Genomic DNA, 19402 nt, shown 5'->3' with positions numbered 1-19402 from the left:
ATTAGAGCCCTCTTGGGAAACAAGCGGTAAAACGCAAGAGCAAAAAGATTATATGAGTAGAGGGTAGGCAGTTAGGCAGAGGGTGCTTAGATGAAGGGCCAATGTATATAGCACACTAAGAGTCCCCGATGGGTTGAAGGGTGGGTACGCTCTTCACATAAGATGATACCGCCCGGGTGGGGAGCTACCCAGTCGAGTTGAGCAGAGACTCTCTTCTTTGTATGTACGTAGGTAGTTGGGTAGTAAGTAGTATGGAGTAGCTGATGTGCGGTGCGTGTGAGAAGTGGCAGAGTGGTCTTCTGTCATCTTGGGTGGACAATACCAGCAGCGACAGTAGTAACTCGACTTGACCTCATCTATCCGCCCAGCTACTGACTGGGGGGGACATGTAAGGATAAGGCAGGTAAGCTCAGAGGAGGGACGAAAGTAACATGTAGACAGGTACTTCGCCGAGAACCTAAGGGGGTGGATCTAAAAATGCAGGGTGGGGGTGTACTTGTAGACGAGTTGACCAAAGTTGTAGAAGGTACAGGGTTCCTGTACATGGTGAAGTCCAGCCGAAGAGGAGCTGATACGCGTCCATGGGGACGAGAACAGAAAGATAGGAAGAAGAAAAAAAGAAGAAAAAAGTGCGCGCATGAGCTGGCGCAAAGCGTTGTTCGTTCACGGCATGGATCATGGGGTTCCAGTTCCCATACTGTTTGTTCACCTTGGGAGTAGTACTAAAGGCAATTGCTGCTTCCAGCAGTTGAGGCAGTGGTGGCAGAAGTGGTGGGTGGTGGGCATTCGACCTAACCACTACCATCCCATCCCACGCCTGGAAGCTGGCCACCTTCCACCAAGCATATACAAACAGACAAGGCAAGACAGATTGATCGATTGACCAATCCATGAAATTCTTTCCATTCCATCATCCCATCCCTCCATTCATCGCCCGTCCGGCCGTCGGCCCCGGCAATGAAAGACGTAGGGCCTCCAAGCGCAACGCGCAAAGAAGGTGAAAAGTACAGGACTACTTACATACATACATACAAACCCCGAGTACGTACCTACTTGTCTGCTTTCTGGTCCCGACCGAGTGTGCAGTGAGAGGAGGAAACAGCGACCAGCAGCAAGCAGGTACGTACCGGTCCTGCCTTAATCCTTTAGTACCCTAGACCCTCTATTTCCATGGGCATGGATGTTACAACTATGCCCCTCTTTATTTACCCTCAACTGGGCCCCTGTCCACTGTCCTCCGAGAACACAACATCCATTTCCGCTGAACTGGCCCCCCTCTTTCTCCGTCGTTGATGGTGTGTGTGCGACATTTCTTGGCATCTCGGCCTAGGAAACCTAAGGGCGTAGTCGCTGCCGTTTGCCCTTGGTAGTAGTACACTCATTCACTGTAGGATCAAAAACATCGAGGCGGTTTGATATAGCTTCTCTCCCGGCCTATTATGGTATTATAACACACTCACACATACATATACACAGTGAATAACGATAGGTATTATGGGTCGCAAGAGTGGGTGCGGCATCGGGCATCGGCTTTCTCATTTTCACCCTCCGTTGTTGGCTGGTCTGGACCGACTTACTGTTTTTTTTTCACTTGATTGCGCCGAAGGCAAGAATCCCGTTCTCGTTATCTCCTATGCCGATGCGAATGAATGGGGTAGCAACTCGGAGTTCATATCCATACCAGTGGCTACATCATACTGGCACACATGCCGGTTTGGTCATTCATGGCATGTGGCGGCACAGTATACGTAGATTGGCCGGGAGCACTGGCATAGCAGAGAAAGACGACGACGACACCGATAAGTGAGAAAGAGCGGTGCCAAGTGTCAAGTCATTCACCACGAACAGACTAGCTGCTGTTGCTCTATACCGACGCGGTGCCGCCTAGCCGCAAGATGAAGTGGTGACCTTGAGTGCAAGGGCGCCACCGCCCAATGGCCGGCCTGGGTCACGCCAGGGCATGCATGCTCGTGGCGGCATCCGGCGCACTTAGGCTGTTCGATGCACTCTTGCTAGCGACGAAATTTCACCATAGCCGACATTGCCATGTCGACAGAAGGGATTACTGTACATACACATGGCGAAGGGACAGAAATGTCCCATGTCTGCGCACGAATCGTTGTTTACCTGCTTGTTGACGAATATGACCTTTGTCCCCTCCTCCGCATCCCTGCCTACTCGGGCGTTGAAGCCATAACGATGCCCTGGGCCCGACGTCAAAATGGCCAGCCTGGGAAGAAGGGGGCGGCTAGCTAGGACTCCCTGGATATCTCGCATAGTCGAGACGTCGGATCGAGCCGATCAGGGAGGGAAGAGTGAGCGTGTTTCTTCTCACCGCGACTTGCACAATAGCCATTTTGCCATGATTGTAAGTCATACGTATGTTGGCATATACGTCATATCTGATCTTGGATGGTTATGTGATGTATGTGTCTGTTTTCCGCCCCGTAACTGGATCGCATCATCATTGGACGGCGTGGGCGGGTTCTGCGAATTGTCTTTCGTGCCTCCTGCTGGGCGGTTAACCAACCCTCTCGGACTAGCACGGCACAAAACGGCGGGTTGACCCCTTTTACTTTTACCAAAGTCTGAGCATGCCATTACTAAGAGAGTAGCTCGCCTACTAATCTGGAGTGCAGCGCGTGCCTCCCCCTTTCAAAGGGGACAAATGGTAAATTATCGCACGCCGTGCACCTGTTCGCTACCACCTCCATGCTCAGCCTCTCGAGCTTGAGGCCGTATTTGCTAGCCGGCGACGAGGTCCATGACTCGCAGTGTCGCATCACGGCACACATTAAAACGGGCCGACGAAAGGATCTTCCTTCAAGAGGCCGATGGCACTTCCGCGGTTGCTACCTACAGATGTCATTTGCTGAAAACTGACTTGCTCGGCAGCAGGGAAATGTCAAAAAGTATGCCTTGCCCATAGCTGAGAAGGGGGGCTAGGCAAATCTGGGGTCAAGCTCTGCCGTATCCCAGCACCGACAATGCAAGAGCGGGCAGGGGTTTTGCCACTATCGTGAGATATTGTGCTCTGGCGCCGGGGGAACGCACTCCGGGCCTGACCCCGTTCGACGGAATTCTCCTCCAGCCTCGACCATGTCTGCCGAATCAGGCCTTTGGGGATCGCTACCTTTCGGCGCTCTTCGTTACGTCATAGTCAAGCAGAAGCTGCCATCTGAACATTCATCGCCGCGATTACCGGGTCGAGTCACTCTATGCAATGGATGCGGCGCTACGCGGGGTGCTAGTAGGCAACAAGCGATGGGCTCCCTGAGGTTCTTCCATATGGGATGAGACGAGCCTGGGCCTGGACTAGGGTTCGGGTCACCAGGTAGGTTTAAGATTGAGCCGCATGCGATTCCATCATCGAGACCCTCGTCAACAGCCTTTGTTATTCTGCCGCGAAAAGATTGTAGCTGGCTTCGTGTTGATTGGGTGGGGGGACGCCGGTTCCTGCTGTCTGGATCTCTGGATGAGACTTTTTAGTGGCCACTTAGCCTTACCGCCGTTAAACTGTCGGACGATGTCTAATCTCAAGAGGGAGCCCGGCACGTGGGTATAGCGTGTTTTTCTGGGAGAAAGCATGCAGCGCGATGAATAAGACCGTTTTGGACTCGACCTGGCGACGAAATTGGAGTTGACCCTAGCGACTTTCGTAGCTTGGCGGCGCGGCCAGCTGGTACAAAATATTGGAACTGCGGGCTGCGGGCTGCGGGCTGCGAATACAGGGGGCGGAAGAAGAGGAGGGGCAGGGTGGTAGGGAAAGTCACGACCGTTTTTATTTGATTTTTCTCTGGAGAGGTACCTCCAGGCCGAGAGACGGAGCGACCCAAAACACAGAGAACCCGGCGCAATGCTGTCAAATTACCAGTCTGCGAATCCCAAACCAAAATGTGAATATCATAATCTAGATTGCGCGGCAGAGAAGAGATGTCGTCCAGATCAAGTTGGACCAAAATATGATGGATTCTGGGAGCCGAAAAAGCTGTATGCACAGATCGGCTCTAGTCATGTCGGCTTTGTTATTTTTATCTGCATCTCAGGTGAGTGATCGTTGATCATTCAGATCCAGCGATCTACCGCAACGTTGTGGCAGGAACACCAATCCAACCACAATCACTCAATAAAAACCCAGACTTTGTGGCTAGTGACGAAGGAAGATCATCAACCAACATGTAGTAGTAATCAATCAGCCACTCAACCCAGATGGCAGCCAGCATGGACGCGGGAAAGCACGGCGCGGTCGCAAAATGAATTGAACCGCGGAGCCGACAGACCCCTCGAGTCGGATTAACAATCAACAGTCAATTGGCAATCAGCTCATTGCAACCACGCCAGGAACCAAAACACCAATTCGGGAATTTGCCCGTCCACCATCGTTCTGGGGTCGGACGACAAACATTCAGAAAAAAACAATTAATGAACTCGTTATGGAAATCCTCCCAATATCCGACCGGGGCCAGTAAACAATGCCCCAAACCCGGTTGACAGCCGAGTAATTCCATCGTGCTAGCGGACACCAGAGCCGTGGTGGGCTATATCAGAAAATATAGGGCAAACCAATCCCCGTGCATTATAGATGCAGACGCGGACGGACTAACGGGCCAAGCGGGCGCGGCGAGGGGGAAAACAACATTCAATATATATATCTTCGACCGAGAGAGCACGGAAATTATCGTCGCATTCCGCAAACCTACCGAAATGATCGTCAGTTAGAGTCACCTCGAGAGCTCATGGACCACCACGGCCCCCGATGCTGGAGCCCTTCTGGGCCGATTGGGTCGACTATTGTGAGAATACCGAGCCCTAACTCGGACTTATCAGTGTTGCTACAGCCACGCAACTACCAGGTCTCCATGCGCGACTGGCCACTTGCAGGTCGAGCGTCAATGCATCTCACCCCAGTGCCCATTGACTGCCGAGTGCACCACATCCACTGCCGGCATAAGTGACAAGAGCAGTAGTCCTAGTTCTCTGCCACTAATTTTTGCACACGGCGGGGGCGCACGAAGCCTTTGCACTCGCTCTCCAGCGGAGACGGTCTAACATAATCATGCCATATGTATACATACATGTTTACAGGCAGGTTCGATCTACCGATCGCCCGGCCTCGGCCTGCGAGAGGTCACAGGCTCCTGCTCGTAGGCGTGGTTATGCGACGAGAGCAGTTGTGCTACTCCAGATAGACAAGCCATTTACTGCGTAGCCCTATCACCAGTAAACAACGCCAAGAAGAAAAGCCAATCTGCGTCATACCGTCTGAAACTCAAGTCAGGATAAGGTTCCCATAATAGATCCGGAGGGACGGGTTGTCTTAACGACAGCTACATTCCCAGTCATTCACTACCGTCGTACGTCATTTCGGTACTGCTCGTCACTGTATGCGCGAGACTGACTCGGTTTGACGAGCATACCCCGTATCGTGAAGCTTCAACGTTGTTTCGTCGCATCGCCTTCGAGACGAACGACACAGCCGCACGCCCCATGTACCCCCAGCCGGACAAGGCTGGCTGGCTGTCGCGTACCTACCCGCCTAACCTCACCCCCGTGCATTGATTGGGAGAGAAAAGAATAAGGGCCTCTTATGCATTGTCAATCATCTCGAAAATGGAATCGCGTTGAATGGTATTAAGGAGCAATACGCCTGGACGATCTGCCCTCCTACGTGTTTTTCGCCTATCGCATCAGAGTATGGGGTGGATTTCGACAGGAGCACAATTGATCCTTTAATAATAATGACAGTCGAACTCCTCAAACCATACCCAACCCTGGTCATCGCGAGCTCGCCTGGGAATAGGACGACTAGACATGGATGCGGTGCGCTTCTGTACGCGTCAGTAAATCCAGCACCGGCACCCACGTTCCGGGATGACTCTTCGTCGAGGCCGAAAAGGGTATCGCAAAAGCCGGAAGAACTTGCAGAGCCCGGATCCCGCTCCTTCCCTGGTCGCAACCAGCTGCCGTCGTACCCTATCTGTATCTAATGGGGCTGACACTGAAAAGTACCTTATATCCTCTCCACAGGGCAGAATTTTCTTTTGAGTAAGCAAGGTACAGGTATTGAATCGTCTCTGCAAGGAGGAGATGAAGGTGGAATAGCGTCAGATATGTATTGCTGTCGGTGTGCTGAAGAAGGTGTTGCGCGGATGAAGTTTTGAATATCGCGGCTCTTGCCGTGCGGTTTTCTGGTTGGCCTCCACTGCTTTGCGCGGATGATGTCATTCTTGGAATTGCACGCGCAGCTGCCATGGGTATCGCGAGTCAGAAGTTGCAATGATCGACAACTGCCCAGATATCTATGCAGTGCATCGCGCTTTAGGCATGGAGTTCGCCGACACACCCATTGTGTTGGAATATATGGTCTGCACTATTTGCTCGATGGAAAAAAGAAGCATCCATCTCCGAGCACGGAACACGCACTAGCAACTACCGGCAATTCGACTAACACAGCAGCGCTGTTGAGTTGAGCTGCCTGGCTGCCTAGATGCTAGGTCTGTGTTGGCCTCGACCCAGGCCCCCAGGCCCCCAGGCTCCCAGGCTCCCAAGCACTCAGTGTCCAGTGCGTGCTGAAGGCTGTAGTGCCGTACAGCGTAGTGGTGCTTGGCGATTGGGTACTGTGGCCTGCACGAATCGGCGGGGTCACACTACGTGGCAGGCTGGCAACTGCAGTATGCATTTGTCGGGCTCGACATGAAACAAACGCCTACCACACAGTCGTACCCAATGGAATTGTCAACAGGACTCCATGAGACTGGCATCGTCGTCTGAAACTGACGGCACTAACGTCGGTCATGTGCGTTCGAAATGGCGCTACATGCCACGGATGACAGCCATTTGCTATCTTGGTGAGCTCTCCTCTCCTCGCGCTCCAATCTCCCTCCCCCTACCCCCCAGCCACAGCCAAGACCGGCCACATGGGAAAGGACCCTCATGCTTCTCTCGTCCACGTGTGCGATCCCAGCCGCCTGCTAGAGAGGAAAGAGAAAGTGGCTCTCTGATTATGCAGACCTAATCTGCTTCTGTACAGACAGACGGCGGATTGTGCGATCCGATGCAGCTCTTGACTTTTCTACATTGCAACTACATACGGCCGTTCTGAATGATAAGGACACGCCGACTGAGGCTGCTGCTGACTACCACAGGCTCACCTCACTGCAACAAATGGTATCACATATCGGCCGATAAAACTGACCTGCTTCCGGGGTGGTCGACATGTTGCAGACATCCTGCTCACAGACCCCCGTCCAGCGAAGGCCATTGCTTCTGCCAATACCACCCGAACCCACACGGGGAAGATTCAACCATGGGTGTGCGCGGCGACGGCTCCAGCCATACCGCCCTGTAAAAAAGTACCTACCTGTGTCTCTCCTCTGGCTGAGAACAATTTCTCTACCCGCATGGATGTGCTTTACCGAGTTGCGCATTCACATCGGCGGCCAGTCAGCACAGTACAGATTCAACACAGCACAGCATCTTACTCCCCAAGAGAGGACAGCACTCCTCACTGTCGAAATTTTCAGCCTGTCGCGCCGACTGTACACATTGAGCGCCAAGGCTCCTCAATGCAACCTCTTAAGGCTGACTGGGACTACCTGCCAACTTTTTTCAGCCGAAAACTTAGGGGAGATCACACCGATTATGCCACGCCAGAATGCCACCTGAGATGGTAAGCACGCCCCCTGAAAGATCTATGGGACCGCCGTCCGCACCGCAGGTAACTTCGCAGCTTCGTTAGTGTGTCGTGAAATCGCCATTGGTCCCCTCATCGGGGGGACTAAGCATGCTCGATGCCCCGAGATTGTCAATAACGGCCGTGATAAGCTGCATGTGCAGACCCCGGCGACGGCATCCTTCGCCCTATTCATCGTAAAGCCGAGAGCACTCACTTACATGTGGACGCCAAGTCGGTACGATTTGACTGAGAATTAACGATCTATGACAGACGTTTATCGTCGTCTACATCGGGTGCAGGGCCTTCCCGGAAAGCTGGTTTTTCCTTTGCTGTAAAACACCCAACCCACACACAGGGGCTGTCAAGCTGGGCAAACCCACTTTGCGAGAGAGTCTGATGAGACATCTGGTCTTGTCGATGAGGCTACAGTTTCGAAGAACCATGGCTCAGCGCTGCAGCGTGGCAGGTCCCCTACGGGGTGGTTTTTCGACTGCTACACACGGGCAATCTCGACCTTTCCTGTTCCTGAAAAAAGGTGGCAGTGACAGCCGCACAAGGGTATCGTCCCTGGAACCTTCGGCGATAGCCCGGTTCATATTCACACGTCCGGCAATAGGTACATGTCGGCGTCGTTGTCGTCGTCGTCGTCGTCGCTGCCCCCTCCTGGCACAACCGTGCACCGCATAGCTGACCAATGACCGTTGCGCTAGTTACCGCGAAAACTTAGAGCGTAGTAGTCGGTCGGGCGCCCACTCCGGCATCCATTCTCAGTCGGGCTACTACTTGCGAAGTATTGAATACTTGCATCGTAGGGTTGCATGGCGGCTTCAGGAAAGGGCTTCCCTTCCAAGGCCATGGGCAGGGCTTGCACTGACCGACAACCTTGTGGCTGATGCTTATTGCTGATTGTGCCTGTTTGTGGGGGGATGGTGAGTATGCCTTCCGATTATCCATGCGCCGATTAGTGATTCACCGGGTATCAGTGTGAACGTGTATCTGCTTGTCTGACTGCCCACATGACACTATCTCGGGTTCATACCATGTTGGGTGCCTTTATTGACCCCATCTGCGTCACAATTGCGACGCTGTATACCGTGACAAGACTTTTAGCGATTTTTATTGAGTATTGACAACCACTGACTAAGAGGCGCTGCTGCATTGTTGACCAACGGGGGTATGCACCTCGCATGCCGAGTTCTCGTGGCTTCCGAATGCAAGGGCGAACTTACTTACTTACCCACGAGCTGCTGCTCCCTTCCCCTTCACCCCGCGGCGCAACACGCGACCAAAGCTCGTCATTCTCTATCGAATCGGTATATAGAGTTATGCTTGGCAAACCTTCAGTTTCATCTATCCTGGGTTCTGGGTCGACGGGGTGACCGGCCCCCTGCTGACGACGCCTGGTACGATGTTTCGGTAGATATTCTGGTTTCCGTCACCTTAATGTTTCAGGCGGGTCCGCGCGCTACGGATCGCAGCACGCCGGCGCGTCTCTGAGCCGCCCGCCAACCACCAACGCCGACCGACGCCTGAACCCCGTCACTTATGTGACCGGTTGCTGCAGTATTAATGCTCTCACGTTACCAGATTTGCCACTCGAGTGGACATTGTTGGACGGCGACGGTGAGCCTACGAAACGCAAAATTGTTCGTGTTCGGCGGCTGGCAGGTAGGATTGTACCGGACATTACATCATAATGCCACGACCAAGCAACGACACCCACGACACAGCCTCTCCGGACGCCGATCCCTTCCCCTTTCTTCACCATATCCGCTCCCGGGAACAACCCAAGCCTAAAACCCAATTGACTGACCCGCGCCGAAAAATCTCAGGGTCCCTCCCCTCCAATGAAGGGTCCAAGCATGAATCTATTGAATCTTCGTCCGGTCCCAAATCCTGGCCGAAGCCTTCTCGAAGCCATCTGGAAGGCACACCATCCCGTACGCATTGCGACCCTGACGGCCGCTCGACGAGTCAAGATGTTCTGCCTATCATCTCTCTTTGTCGCGCACTCTGCCACCTTGCAAACCCATTATTGGGCCAAGCCCGACCGACCGTCGGCTCCGGTTGTTCAAAACCCCAGCCAGGATTGTATTTCCATCGCAATGCAAATATCTAGATTCGGAAAATAAAACCGAACAAGTGGCAGAGATCAGCGCCGCGCTACGCCCGATGCTCCAGGCAAAACAGACACGCCCCAGATATTACGCAAGTCCTAATTGCTCACCCCGACCCCGACTGACGTATGCAATTGCAGGAATTCCGTCAATTTTTCTATTTTCGACCCCGTTTCTGGGTGTGTAGCGCCGCATATGCAGCATTGCACACGACACACACACACACACTGACACTCTCACACAATTTCAACACAGCCTACGAACCCCCCCTTTCCATTTTCAAGGGCTTGCAGCAAGGATCCAGAGGACCCCTTGGACCCTTATTACCTTACATGCCACCTCTATGTACGGCTGCCATTACCAAGCGCTGCCACGGAATAGTCTGTCGGATTTGCGGAGTGGCGATTCTGCTTGGTGCTATAGTTAGCAAATGCATGTACGTTCCGTCAATGCCAACGCTTACCGACCGTTTAATGCGTCGAGTCACGCGCGCCCGGCATTCGAGTGCAGATCCCCGCGTTTATCAGGGAACATTTATCGCCATCGAGCTCGTGTTCGATATTTTTATTCCGTTTCCAATCTAATCCTCCGTTCCTGCGACCTGTCACTGCAACTGTAGATCACTGGATCTCCGTCGCGGAATGGAAGAAAGCCATAGGTCGCGGTTAAAGGTAAATAGACAGCGGTGAATACGACCCGAGTCAAGGCAAGTGCCGCTTCGGCATGTAAGTGAATAGGTATAGGATACCATACATAGCGACATACGTTTTATCATCACACCCCTCCTCCACTTGGTGGTCAGCTACATACATGCATATACAGTCTTACATACATGCATATACAGTCTTACATACATGCCAGCCCGGCCCCATGTTCTATACCGTTGGACCCGTCGAAGTAGCATTCCTTCCAAGGTTCCAGTAGCCTATCGGTGTCTTCGCCGAGTCAAGACAGTGATCGGCATCGGTATTCGGTATCCTGGTCCGATGGAGAAGTGCTTCAGGTCGAGGAGTCGTCAGCCATCTCGTGTAGGTAGCTGGCGCCAAATCGCCGTATATGAAGTTGGCAGCTAGCACCGACCCCCAAAAGTAGGAGGATGATCGTCGGTCCCCATACGAAATGGCGCGATTAGGTATTTTCGCTTGGGGTTGGAGGCAGGCCGTTTACCGAGAGGGCCCGATGGTAACGGAGTCGCATAGTCTTTCTCCGCTCACCCTAAGGCGAGGGGAGAGGCGGGACGGCGTAGCATGGCGCTTGATGCCAGGAAACAGAGCGTTGCAACGAGGAGATTGAAACACACTTGAGGGGTATCAGGAAGGGATATCGTCCTCATGCTACTCATGCTCGTTGTTCCAGTCGACCAGTGAGACATCTTGATGTTTGTCGGCGCTAATGCTTCTCTGGGTCGTTGCGGCGATGACCGTCGGCATTCACAGCTTGGTCGGCGCCAACTTGCTTCCTTGGGCGTCTATAGATGCCCGAGCAATTTACCTTCATCAACTCCACATGGCAGTGCTTCATCAGGGTGCTCGCTTATTGTCCTTCGAGATGAACTACTCGTCGCAGCCCATCCACTGCATATACACCATAGATGGTGGTTTACCAGTAGTTATCCAAACAACATAGAGTTACAGCTCGAACATGACGACATAGCGTCATTCCGGATCATACTGTATCATGCCGCATGTTCATACCGAGTGACAGGCGGATGGGGTGTAACATCAATTCACTCTCAGACAGGATATTATCGTCACATGGAACGCCCAAGGTCTGGAGGGGCTTCTCCACGACCAATTATTTCTTTTCCCGTTCTGTAAGATGGTGTTGACGCTAAGAAGGATTTATCGAAGGGTCCAAACCTTCCAGAAATATATCTCATGTGGACGGACTACTTAATGCCAAGGGCGGCGAGTGTTTGGTTGCGGAAAGGGGGTGAACGTAGCTGAATAGATCTCGTTCTCCATTTCTTCTACTGCTGGAACATCGTTGTATTCTAGAAAGCTGCTTCTTCTGCATGATCGTATCAGGGTTCAGAAGCACCACCCAAGCAAATCCCGAATGTGGAAATTCGCGAGATCGATGTGAAGAACGTCGGGGGAAGCCCGCATCACCGGAAAACGGGGCACCGGCCAAAAAGGAAAGCCCAATTTCCTCTCATTGGCTGCAGCGCTTGCATACTTGACAAGCGCGCTCTACCTAGTCTTCCCATGACTCCTCTTCCCCAGAGCAGATGCTACCCATTCCTTGTTTGGTAGCGACACTCGAGGCTTCACTTACAGATGGGATACAACCTTGGCCAACCGACGTCTGGGTGCGTCACAACCGAGGGCGACCACCACCACCACGCTGCTCCGCTCACCGAAATACCGCAATCTCGTGGCGCGAGACTATTCGTTAGAGGATTCTCTAGCTCCCGGTGTGCGCAAGGTGACTGCCTGGGAATAGCATGATGCCAAACCAGGCTTCACGTTGCAGCGCCAGCAGACCGCAACAAAAACCTCACGATGGCTCATTTCCAGCTGGTATGGTGCGTGGTATCATAGCAACGCAGAGCTATTGATGGAGCCGCTTTCTTTCCTTCGTGTCTCAGTCCCGCGTCTGACTCGAACTCTATTCCCCCACGGCGGCATGTACTCGGTTGGCAACGGGAAGCACAATATCCGGTGCCGAGGACAGCGCCGACGACCAAGGCGATGACAAACCGCTGGAACCTGCATGCATTGAGCATGAGAAACGCGCAAGAAAATACATGGAAAGGCGATGATTATCTTGGACATACGGGCCGATGAGCACTGCTAGGGAGTCGGAGAAAAGATCTTGGGTTGTTGAAGCGTCGTTTCCGCGGGCTCCGGCTTCGGAGAGCCTGTAGCGATGAGGAAATACGTGGTCACCCTTTACAGGCGGAAATACCTATTCCCCACGTCGACAGTGATGTTGGGTAATTCCGTTCATCGTGAAGCTCGCGGGGTCTGCACGGCCTTTGCGCAGGGGTGTCTTCGTCGGAAGAGAATTTGGCTTCTACTTCCCCTTTTACCAGGTACTAGTCCCCTCCGGCCTTCGTCTGACACAGCCGAAGCGATTCTTGAGCCTGTACTCCGTTCAACAGATGCCCAGGCGTTTTCGCCCTCGATTCGGTCTTGAATGGTCGACAACGAGCTCTGGAATTACGAAAATATGGAACGCAGCTTGCAAGCTGGACGAACTATCGATATTTGGTCTTGATGCCTTGTCATTAGTTTGCTTGGTTTCCCAGCGCAGCCTTGGGAGGGGCGCATAGCCCAGCAAGACGAAATTGGAGCTCCGCCGAGACTATGCAGTGTAAGTCTCAAGACTGTTGACGGCCTGACAGAGCAGATAGCTCTGGAAAGGGGTAAACCGGCAGGTGCTGGAATTGCCTGAAATTGCTGTTCGTCCTATCTCACATGGCTCACTTGTCTCTATGGATAAGGTATATAGGCTCTTAAGTTGATTGTGTTTAGTTATTTAGTGACGTTTGATTAAGTATAGTACAACCCTTCCTACTAAGTCAAGAGGGTGAGTATCTTTTACTGGCTTATCATCCCCTTTCTTATCTTCATCTCCCAATAAGCTTCATTTTTACAAGCTCCTCTATAACACGAAGCGTTTGAGATAGGTACATACTGCTATTGAGGAATTACACATTAACTCCAGCTCGATCTCTTGAAAGAGAATGGGAGTATTCTGAGCATGATCTTCGATAGCAGCAGTTTGGAAACTTTTGATGACCGCCATACTTACCATTTGCTTATAATGTACACGAGGGTGTCTATGGCCTTGTATAAAATTCACGTTTCTGCCAACAAAGCAAAGGAGCTGGTTAATAAAGAGTCATCGATATAAATATGCAACTTAGACGACTATGGCTACCAAAAGACCGGTACAATAAATGGATCTATGATGTTGCGAGTGATAGGAAGAGCTTGAGTAGTTCGTTAGTGGTATTGAAGCTGAAGGCAACTCCTGCTCGTTAAATCTTTTTGTGAGACCAGGAATGTACAAGTTACCCCTATTCGACTAAACACGGGTAGCTTGCGTATTCCAGGAGCCTCTGTCAACCTGTGACAACACACTCGAGAGCGCGCTTGCGGTTTGCTTCCAATGCAAGTACTTGTTCCTTTTCGAATGGGTAACATGGTGCTCCTTTTCACATGGCCCTTGACCCCTTTTACATTTGGCCTCCAAACCTGAGGTAATCCGTGATGCGATAATGAGGTAGCTTATCTTGCGTTGCACTCCGTATCTGAGTTACATGATGATGAATATACTCATGTGCAAAATCAATATGTATAACCACTGTCCTGGCTTTGAGCTAGACTTTGACCGCCTATATCGGTTTGCATTGCCGCCCCAAGGTTCTTACTCACTCATCTGCTAGCGAATTATAGTCCCAGACGGCTTCGATATATGGAATCATCGACTGTGGCGAAGATACCATATAACTATCTTTAGACATGCAAATATGCAAGCATATCCACCTCGTGCTCCGTCTTGAAGAGATCTCAAGGTGAGAGCATATATCCCCCTTTTTTTGCTCAGTCTTTTCCGCCCTGATACAGCACTGGCTCACAATATAATTCGAAAGCACAGAAATGTAAACCCACCATACCATTCGTCACTGGGGTTTGAAAGCGTCTCCCTTACTGTAGATATAGCTATTGTTATTTCACCTGCTCGGGTAGGAAGGTGGCGAAACATTGTTTCGCCTTGCCACACCATCTTCCTCTTGCTATTGCCAAGAGTGGTTGAGATAAGATGCAGATTGAGACAAGCAACACTCCCACGTCAACTTGACCCCGACTCTTAATGGCAAGGTATAGAAGTGTATCCCGATAGCAAGGTGATAATTCAACATCATTTGCATCTCCACTGCTTATGAACTTACTGAAGTACCATAAGATAGGGGAACATACGTTTTGATCTTTCTATCATTCAAAGCCCAGGACAGCCGTATAAAGCCCCGATACTAGGTATATGTACCTTCTGGCCACTGGAATATCCTTGATATTAGTTATGGGCCTATGAGTACGGACGAGAGTATGAACCCATACTCATTGACAAGAATAGGGGGAGCCCACAACGTAGCATTCACACCAAGAGGAACCACACGTCTTCCAGTACAGTTAAGTAAATATATATACAATTTCGAGGATAAGTAATATTATTACCTACGGCCAAGGGCGAGTCTCGATATCTCATAATGACTTGATAACCCCCTTTACTTCTCTCTCCTTCTCTTCCCCTCGGGACACCGGGCACCACCACCACCACCGCCACACACACACACAGACAGTGACAGAGCTGTGGTTTGAGTGATTATATCCAACAAACAGTGTCCTTGTGTTTCGGGCTCTGACCAACTATGGACCACGTACCCCTATCTCTATATGCCTGACGAAAAATTACATCAAACGCCGCCCAACCAGCTCAACCTGTTACCAGCTACCGGCCAGCCACAGTAAATCAGATGCAAATGACCAGAAGTCCCTCTCAATCGAGACCCCAAAAGAGAAAAGAGAAGCAATGCCAAATAAAACGAAAGGATCGCCATGCCTTGGGTGTGTCTGTTTGTGTGCGTGCGGCTCGATGGAGGTGGTAGGTAGGTTACGTTTCTTCGTTGTGTTGCGTGTGCGTCTCTGTGTGTATGCCATCCAGAACCCTGACCCGTCTCTAAGTAATCCCTCATCTACGTGAGTTCTCTGTCTGTTCTGAAAAGCGCTTCTAGTCCAGTATCCATGCACTATGTGGGTTCTTTGCTTACCGTACCACTCAACTCAAACAACGAGACTTGGCTACGAGATACCCTCGAGGCTCCAGTCGCCCTTGTGTATCCTCTCGAGCAGCTGTCGGCCCTTCTCGCTCAGCTCGGGCTTGCCGCCCTTATCCGTGACCTGGCTGAAGAAGACTGGCTGCCACGTCACGTTGTTCTTCTCCCGCTCCCTCGCCTTCTCTCGCTGCTTCTCCTCGAGCTCCTGCTTGACCGTCGTCGCCTTGGAAAACTGCTTGGAGTGGATGGCTTGGGTTACTCCATCCCACATGGTCAATGACTCGTTCTCCGCCTGCTTATCCATTGGCGGCAGGGTCTTGGGCGCAATTTCAAGCGGGTTCAAATCAATGATGACTGTCTGCTTCTCCGGCGGGTGCGAGTCCTGGAAGGAAAGTTAGTGATTAGGGAGCCAAATGAGCCAGCGAATATGAATAGGGTACGTACCACTGGCTTGGGGCCATGCGTGAACACGATCTTCTCTTTCCAATTTCCAGACAGTCTCACCAAAACATCCTTATCCGGTACATCCTTGATCCGAGTCTTGTCATCCTTCTCAGGGTCATACCTGAAGATAACTCCCTCGACCTTGTTCTGGGCCCGACCAAGCCAGCCGTCCTCGAGATATTGCAGGATCACCTTGATCTTGGTCTTGGGGCATGTGACGAAAGCCGCCTCGCCAACGCTGACGCTGAGCGAGCCGCGGAGAATGCCACCAAGATGCGCCGCAGGGTGTGTAAGCTGGTAGGTCTCGTTGTCGCGTTTCTCGAGGGTGATAAAGATGCCCAGGTTGTGCTCGCCAGGGGCCACCTTGATTGTGGTACCAGTGAACTTGGCTGAGATCTGATCGTATCCTCGTGCGTGGACGCCCTTCTCGGGACAGCTGATGTAAAAAGCACTGACGGGCGGGTGGTGCGAAGTCTGCTCCGTCAGGTAGGCAACGCGTGTTGTGCCCGAAGTCGGGTTCTCTGACATGGGAGGAACGGAGACTGTGGAGGCGGCAGACGAGATGACGCCCTTGCCCGACTTGACGGACGATGCGCTGCTTATGTTACCGGCAGCCTTCGCCGAGGGAGAGTTGATTGGGGGCGCATTGTTCTCGGGATCCCAAGTACATCTGAAGAACTCGCCGAGACATGAGTTGTATGGTTTGCAGGGCTTTCCCTTGACGTATTTTAAATCCTTAGTGAACCAGAAGCGCAACACCTCCAGCATGCGATCGACGGGCTCGTCGGCGGTGCCGATGGCGGCAAAGGCATTGGGGACGTCGAGATATGTCCAGTACTCGAGGTTCGGTCTGGGCTCGAGAAGTTGGGACGGGAGGGAAAATCGGACAGCTGCCAGATCGGCGACACCGATAAATCTGCGAAATCGGGATGCGTTAGACTCAGATCCGACAGAGTTGTATCGTTCACCATGGCGACATGGCGCAGTGCATGAGCAGTATCATGTTGTTGGGCGGCGGTTTTCAAGTCGTGTCCGTCATCGGCTCCGCAGCCCCGCGCAATATTGTTGGCCTGCGTAAGGGTGCTTGGCGGTGAAGGCTTTCGTGATGGACATGCGCAGATGCGCCAGTGTAGGGAGGACGGTAGGGTTGAAGCAGAAAGCGGGAAGCAAGCTCACCTTCTCAAAATGCCGATAAAAGTCCTCAGCTTTCCGCTGTCATTCTGAGGAATGTCCTCGTTGAGAGTTTCGGGCGCTGCTGTTGTGGACGCCATGACGGTGAATCCAGCAGAGTGGATGGGATTTGGTGACTTGGATTCTGCGGCTGATCGACAAGGCAAGACACGACACCCGGGGTCTAACAGTATAATACAGAAATATACTGGCGGCCGTTTGACGTAGAAGGGTTATTTGATGCAATCAAAGTCGTTGTCGTCGCCTTTGATTCTTTCGCAAAGGAAGGGGAAAAAGGCAGGGTTGACAGCTCGACTCGCGGATAGCGGAGATACTTGAAAGAAGATGTGACGTTAGCGCCTGCCCCTCGATAAGCAGCATCAATCCTTTCCCTCTCCAGTGGGTGAAGTGGAAGAGTGGCCCCCTAAATCAATACTGCCAGTGCGCTACCAGACAGTGCAGCAGTACACGTAAAAGCTTAGGCTTCAATAGGACTGGGGGTGTTTCGTGGTTGCCAAGCCCTCACCAACACTCTAACTCACCCTTTTTTTCTTCGCGGCCTTTCGAGAAGACGACGGACAACAGGAAGGAGGGGGGATGAGAATAGCCCCGTGGCCAGTGGTCAACGATCAATAGGATGGATGGGGATGGATGGAGGAAGGGTGTACGTATGGCTGATCAACTGACCTTATGCCTTATCGTCTGCCCGCCTGCGTGCCGCCGTCCGAAAGGTTAGTTCGTTTCAGTCACAGTGTGGGCAAGAGGCAAAATGTGCACGTCTCGAGGTTGTCGCCGCCCGTTGCGCGCCGTCACCGCCTGACTTATACAGTACGCGTTCCTGGACGGACCAGGCCAGGAACCCTGCAGATCTCACATCTTCTTTTTCCCTTCCTCCATGCTCCCCTCCAAGCCTTCCCCAACCCAAACGTCGGCTACTACAACGTTTCTAAAATCGGAAGCCAATCAATGCTCAACGTGGGTCCTCCCATTTGACATCAGCAACCCAATCGCGACTTCTGCGAAACCGAAACCGCCATATCGCTCGTAGCCAAATCGCACCGCGCAACTGCACATGCTAGCTGACGGTCTCCCCAGCGTGACTGCGATGGTGGTGGCGCCTCTTGATGTCATGTCCAACTCCCCACCTCTTGGGACGCGGCAAGGTGTCAGGTGGTGGTCAAGATATCGGCATCCAACAACCACCATCATGGCTGGCTGGAACTGGATGCATGGATTGACCCTATTCGTTATCAATGCACAGCTCGCGGACTCCTGCTTGTAACGCATCCACACTACGTTATTGACCAGGCCAATTACAGATCATTTTAACACTACCAAATTAGCTAACCATGCCCACGGGCTTGACAAGTGAGGCCTGTCTATGGATGAACCAGTCGATAGGTTCGCCGCAGCCTCACGATAATCGATATATGAGCTATGTTCCGTCCCAACAGGCTATTCCCCAGAAGTTGAGACGACTTGCTTTATTCTTATGAGGCTGAAGGGAATGGAAGTACTCACCACGTGATAATTAAGGAGAGGGAATATACTGTTTTCGCCTTTTTCATAGGGCATCCGGAACCCCGCTTGCGAGAAATGCTCCTGCGTAGGGAAGGTTCATCGCATCTTTACGTGTTTTACGGGCTGGATAACCATCCAGTGTCTACGTCTGCGACATGTCCTGATGTTTCGGGCTTGTCGCACATTGACAAGAGCTCTGGCTGGCGCAGGAGAGGTGAAGCTGGATATTCGCCACGAAACACCCAAAATGCTCATCCTACTTGGATTGATGTATAAGAGTCGCGACAACTGCATGGCAATACAGCTGCCCACAACAGCGCAACACTGGTACTACTACATATGAAATTGGTCGTGGGTCCGTCCACCTCATATGGCCAGAACACCCTGTCCAACAACCAGCATGGATACATGGCACGGCTCTGGTGTTTGCACTCAATAGTCTACGGAATCTGATTCCAGACTTCCGATTTGTTTGGCCTAGGCACCATTGGCGGGCGCTCCGTTTTGGACATTTCGCGCATTTAAGGATGCCTCCCCCAAGCCCGATCCCTGTGCATAGTTTTAGGGGAATTTTGATGATCGACATTCCCAGGTAAGTGCCGACAACGAGCGCTGCTCTTCGGACAGGCGCCAACCAATGCAGCATACCAATATGCATCGTTGGTATTGCACCAGCTGCATCTTCCCGAT

The 19402-nt window shown here is 52.1% G+C and overlaps 2 protein-coding genes across 2 annotated transcripts; one reads left to right on the top strand and one right to left on the bottom strand.

Annotated features, from left to right (window-relative positions):
- Positions 1–7654: 7654 nt before the first annotated feature.
- PG998_002615 (uncharacterized protein) lies at positions 7655–7932 on the top strand (the record flags this gene model as incomplete). The annotated part of the gene is made up of 2 exons (XM_066869433.1): positions 7655–7669; positions 7690–7932. 2 exons carry the CDS (start codon positions 7655–7657, stop codon positions 7930–7932), a joined length of 258 nt encoding a protein of 85 aa, XP_066737848.1.
- A 7670-nt stretch (positions 7933–15602) lies between these two features.
- PG998_002614 (oxysterol binding protein) lies at positions 15603–17292 on the bottom strand (the record flags this gene model as incomplete). Its single annotated transcript, XM_066869432.1, has 3 exons — positions 15603–15959; positions 16022–16937; positions 17198–17292. 3 exons carry the CDS (start codon positions 17290–17292, stop codon positions 15603–15605), a joined length of 1368 nt encoding a protein of 455 aa, XP_066737847.1.
- Between the last annotated feature and the right edge of the window lie 2110 nt (positions 17293–19402).

This window comes from Apiospora kogelbergensis, assembly GCF_038363985.1.
Source record: "Apiospora kogelbergensis strain CBS 113332 chromosome Unknown utg000001l_segment0_segment0, whole genome shotgun sequence".
Classification (NCBI taxonomy): Eukaryota; Fungi; Ascomycota; class Sordariomycetes; order Amphisphaeriales; family Apiosporaceae; genus Apiospora; species Apiospora kogelbergensis.
This window is presented reverse-complemented; position numbering and strand designations above follow the sequence as displayed.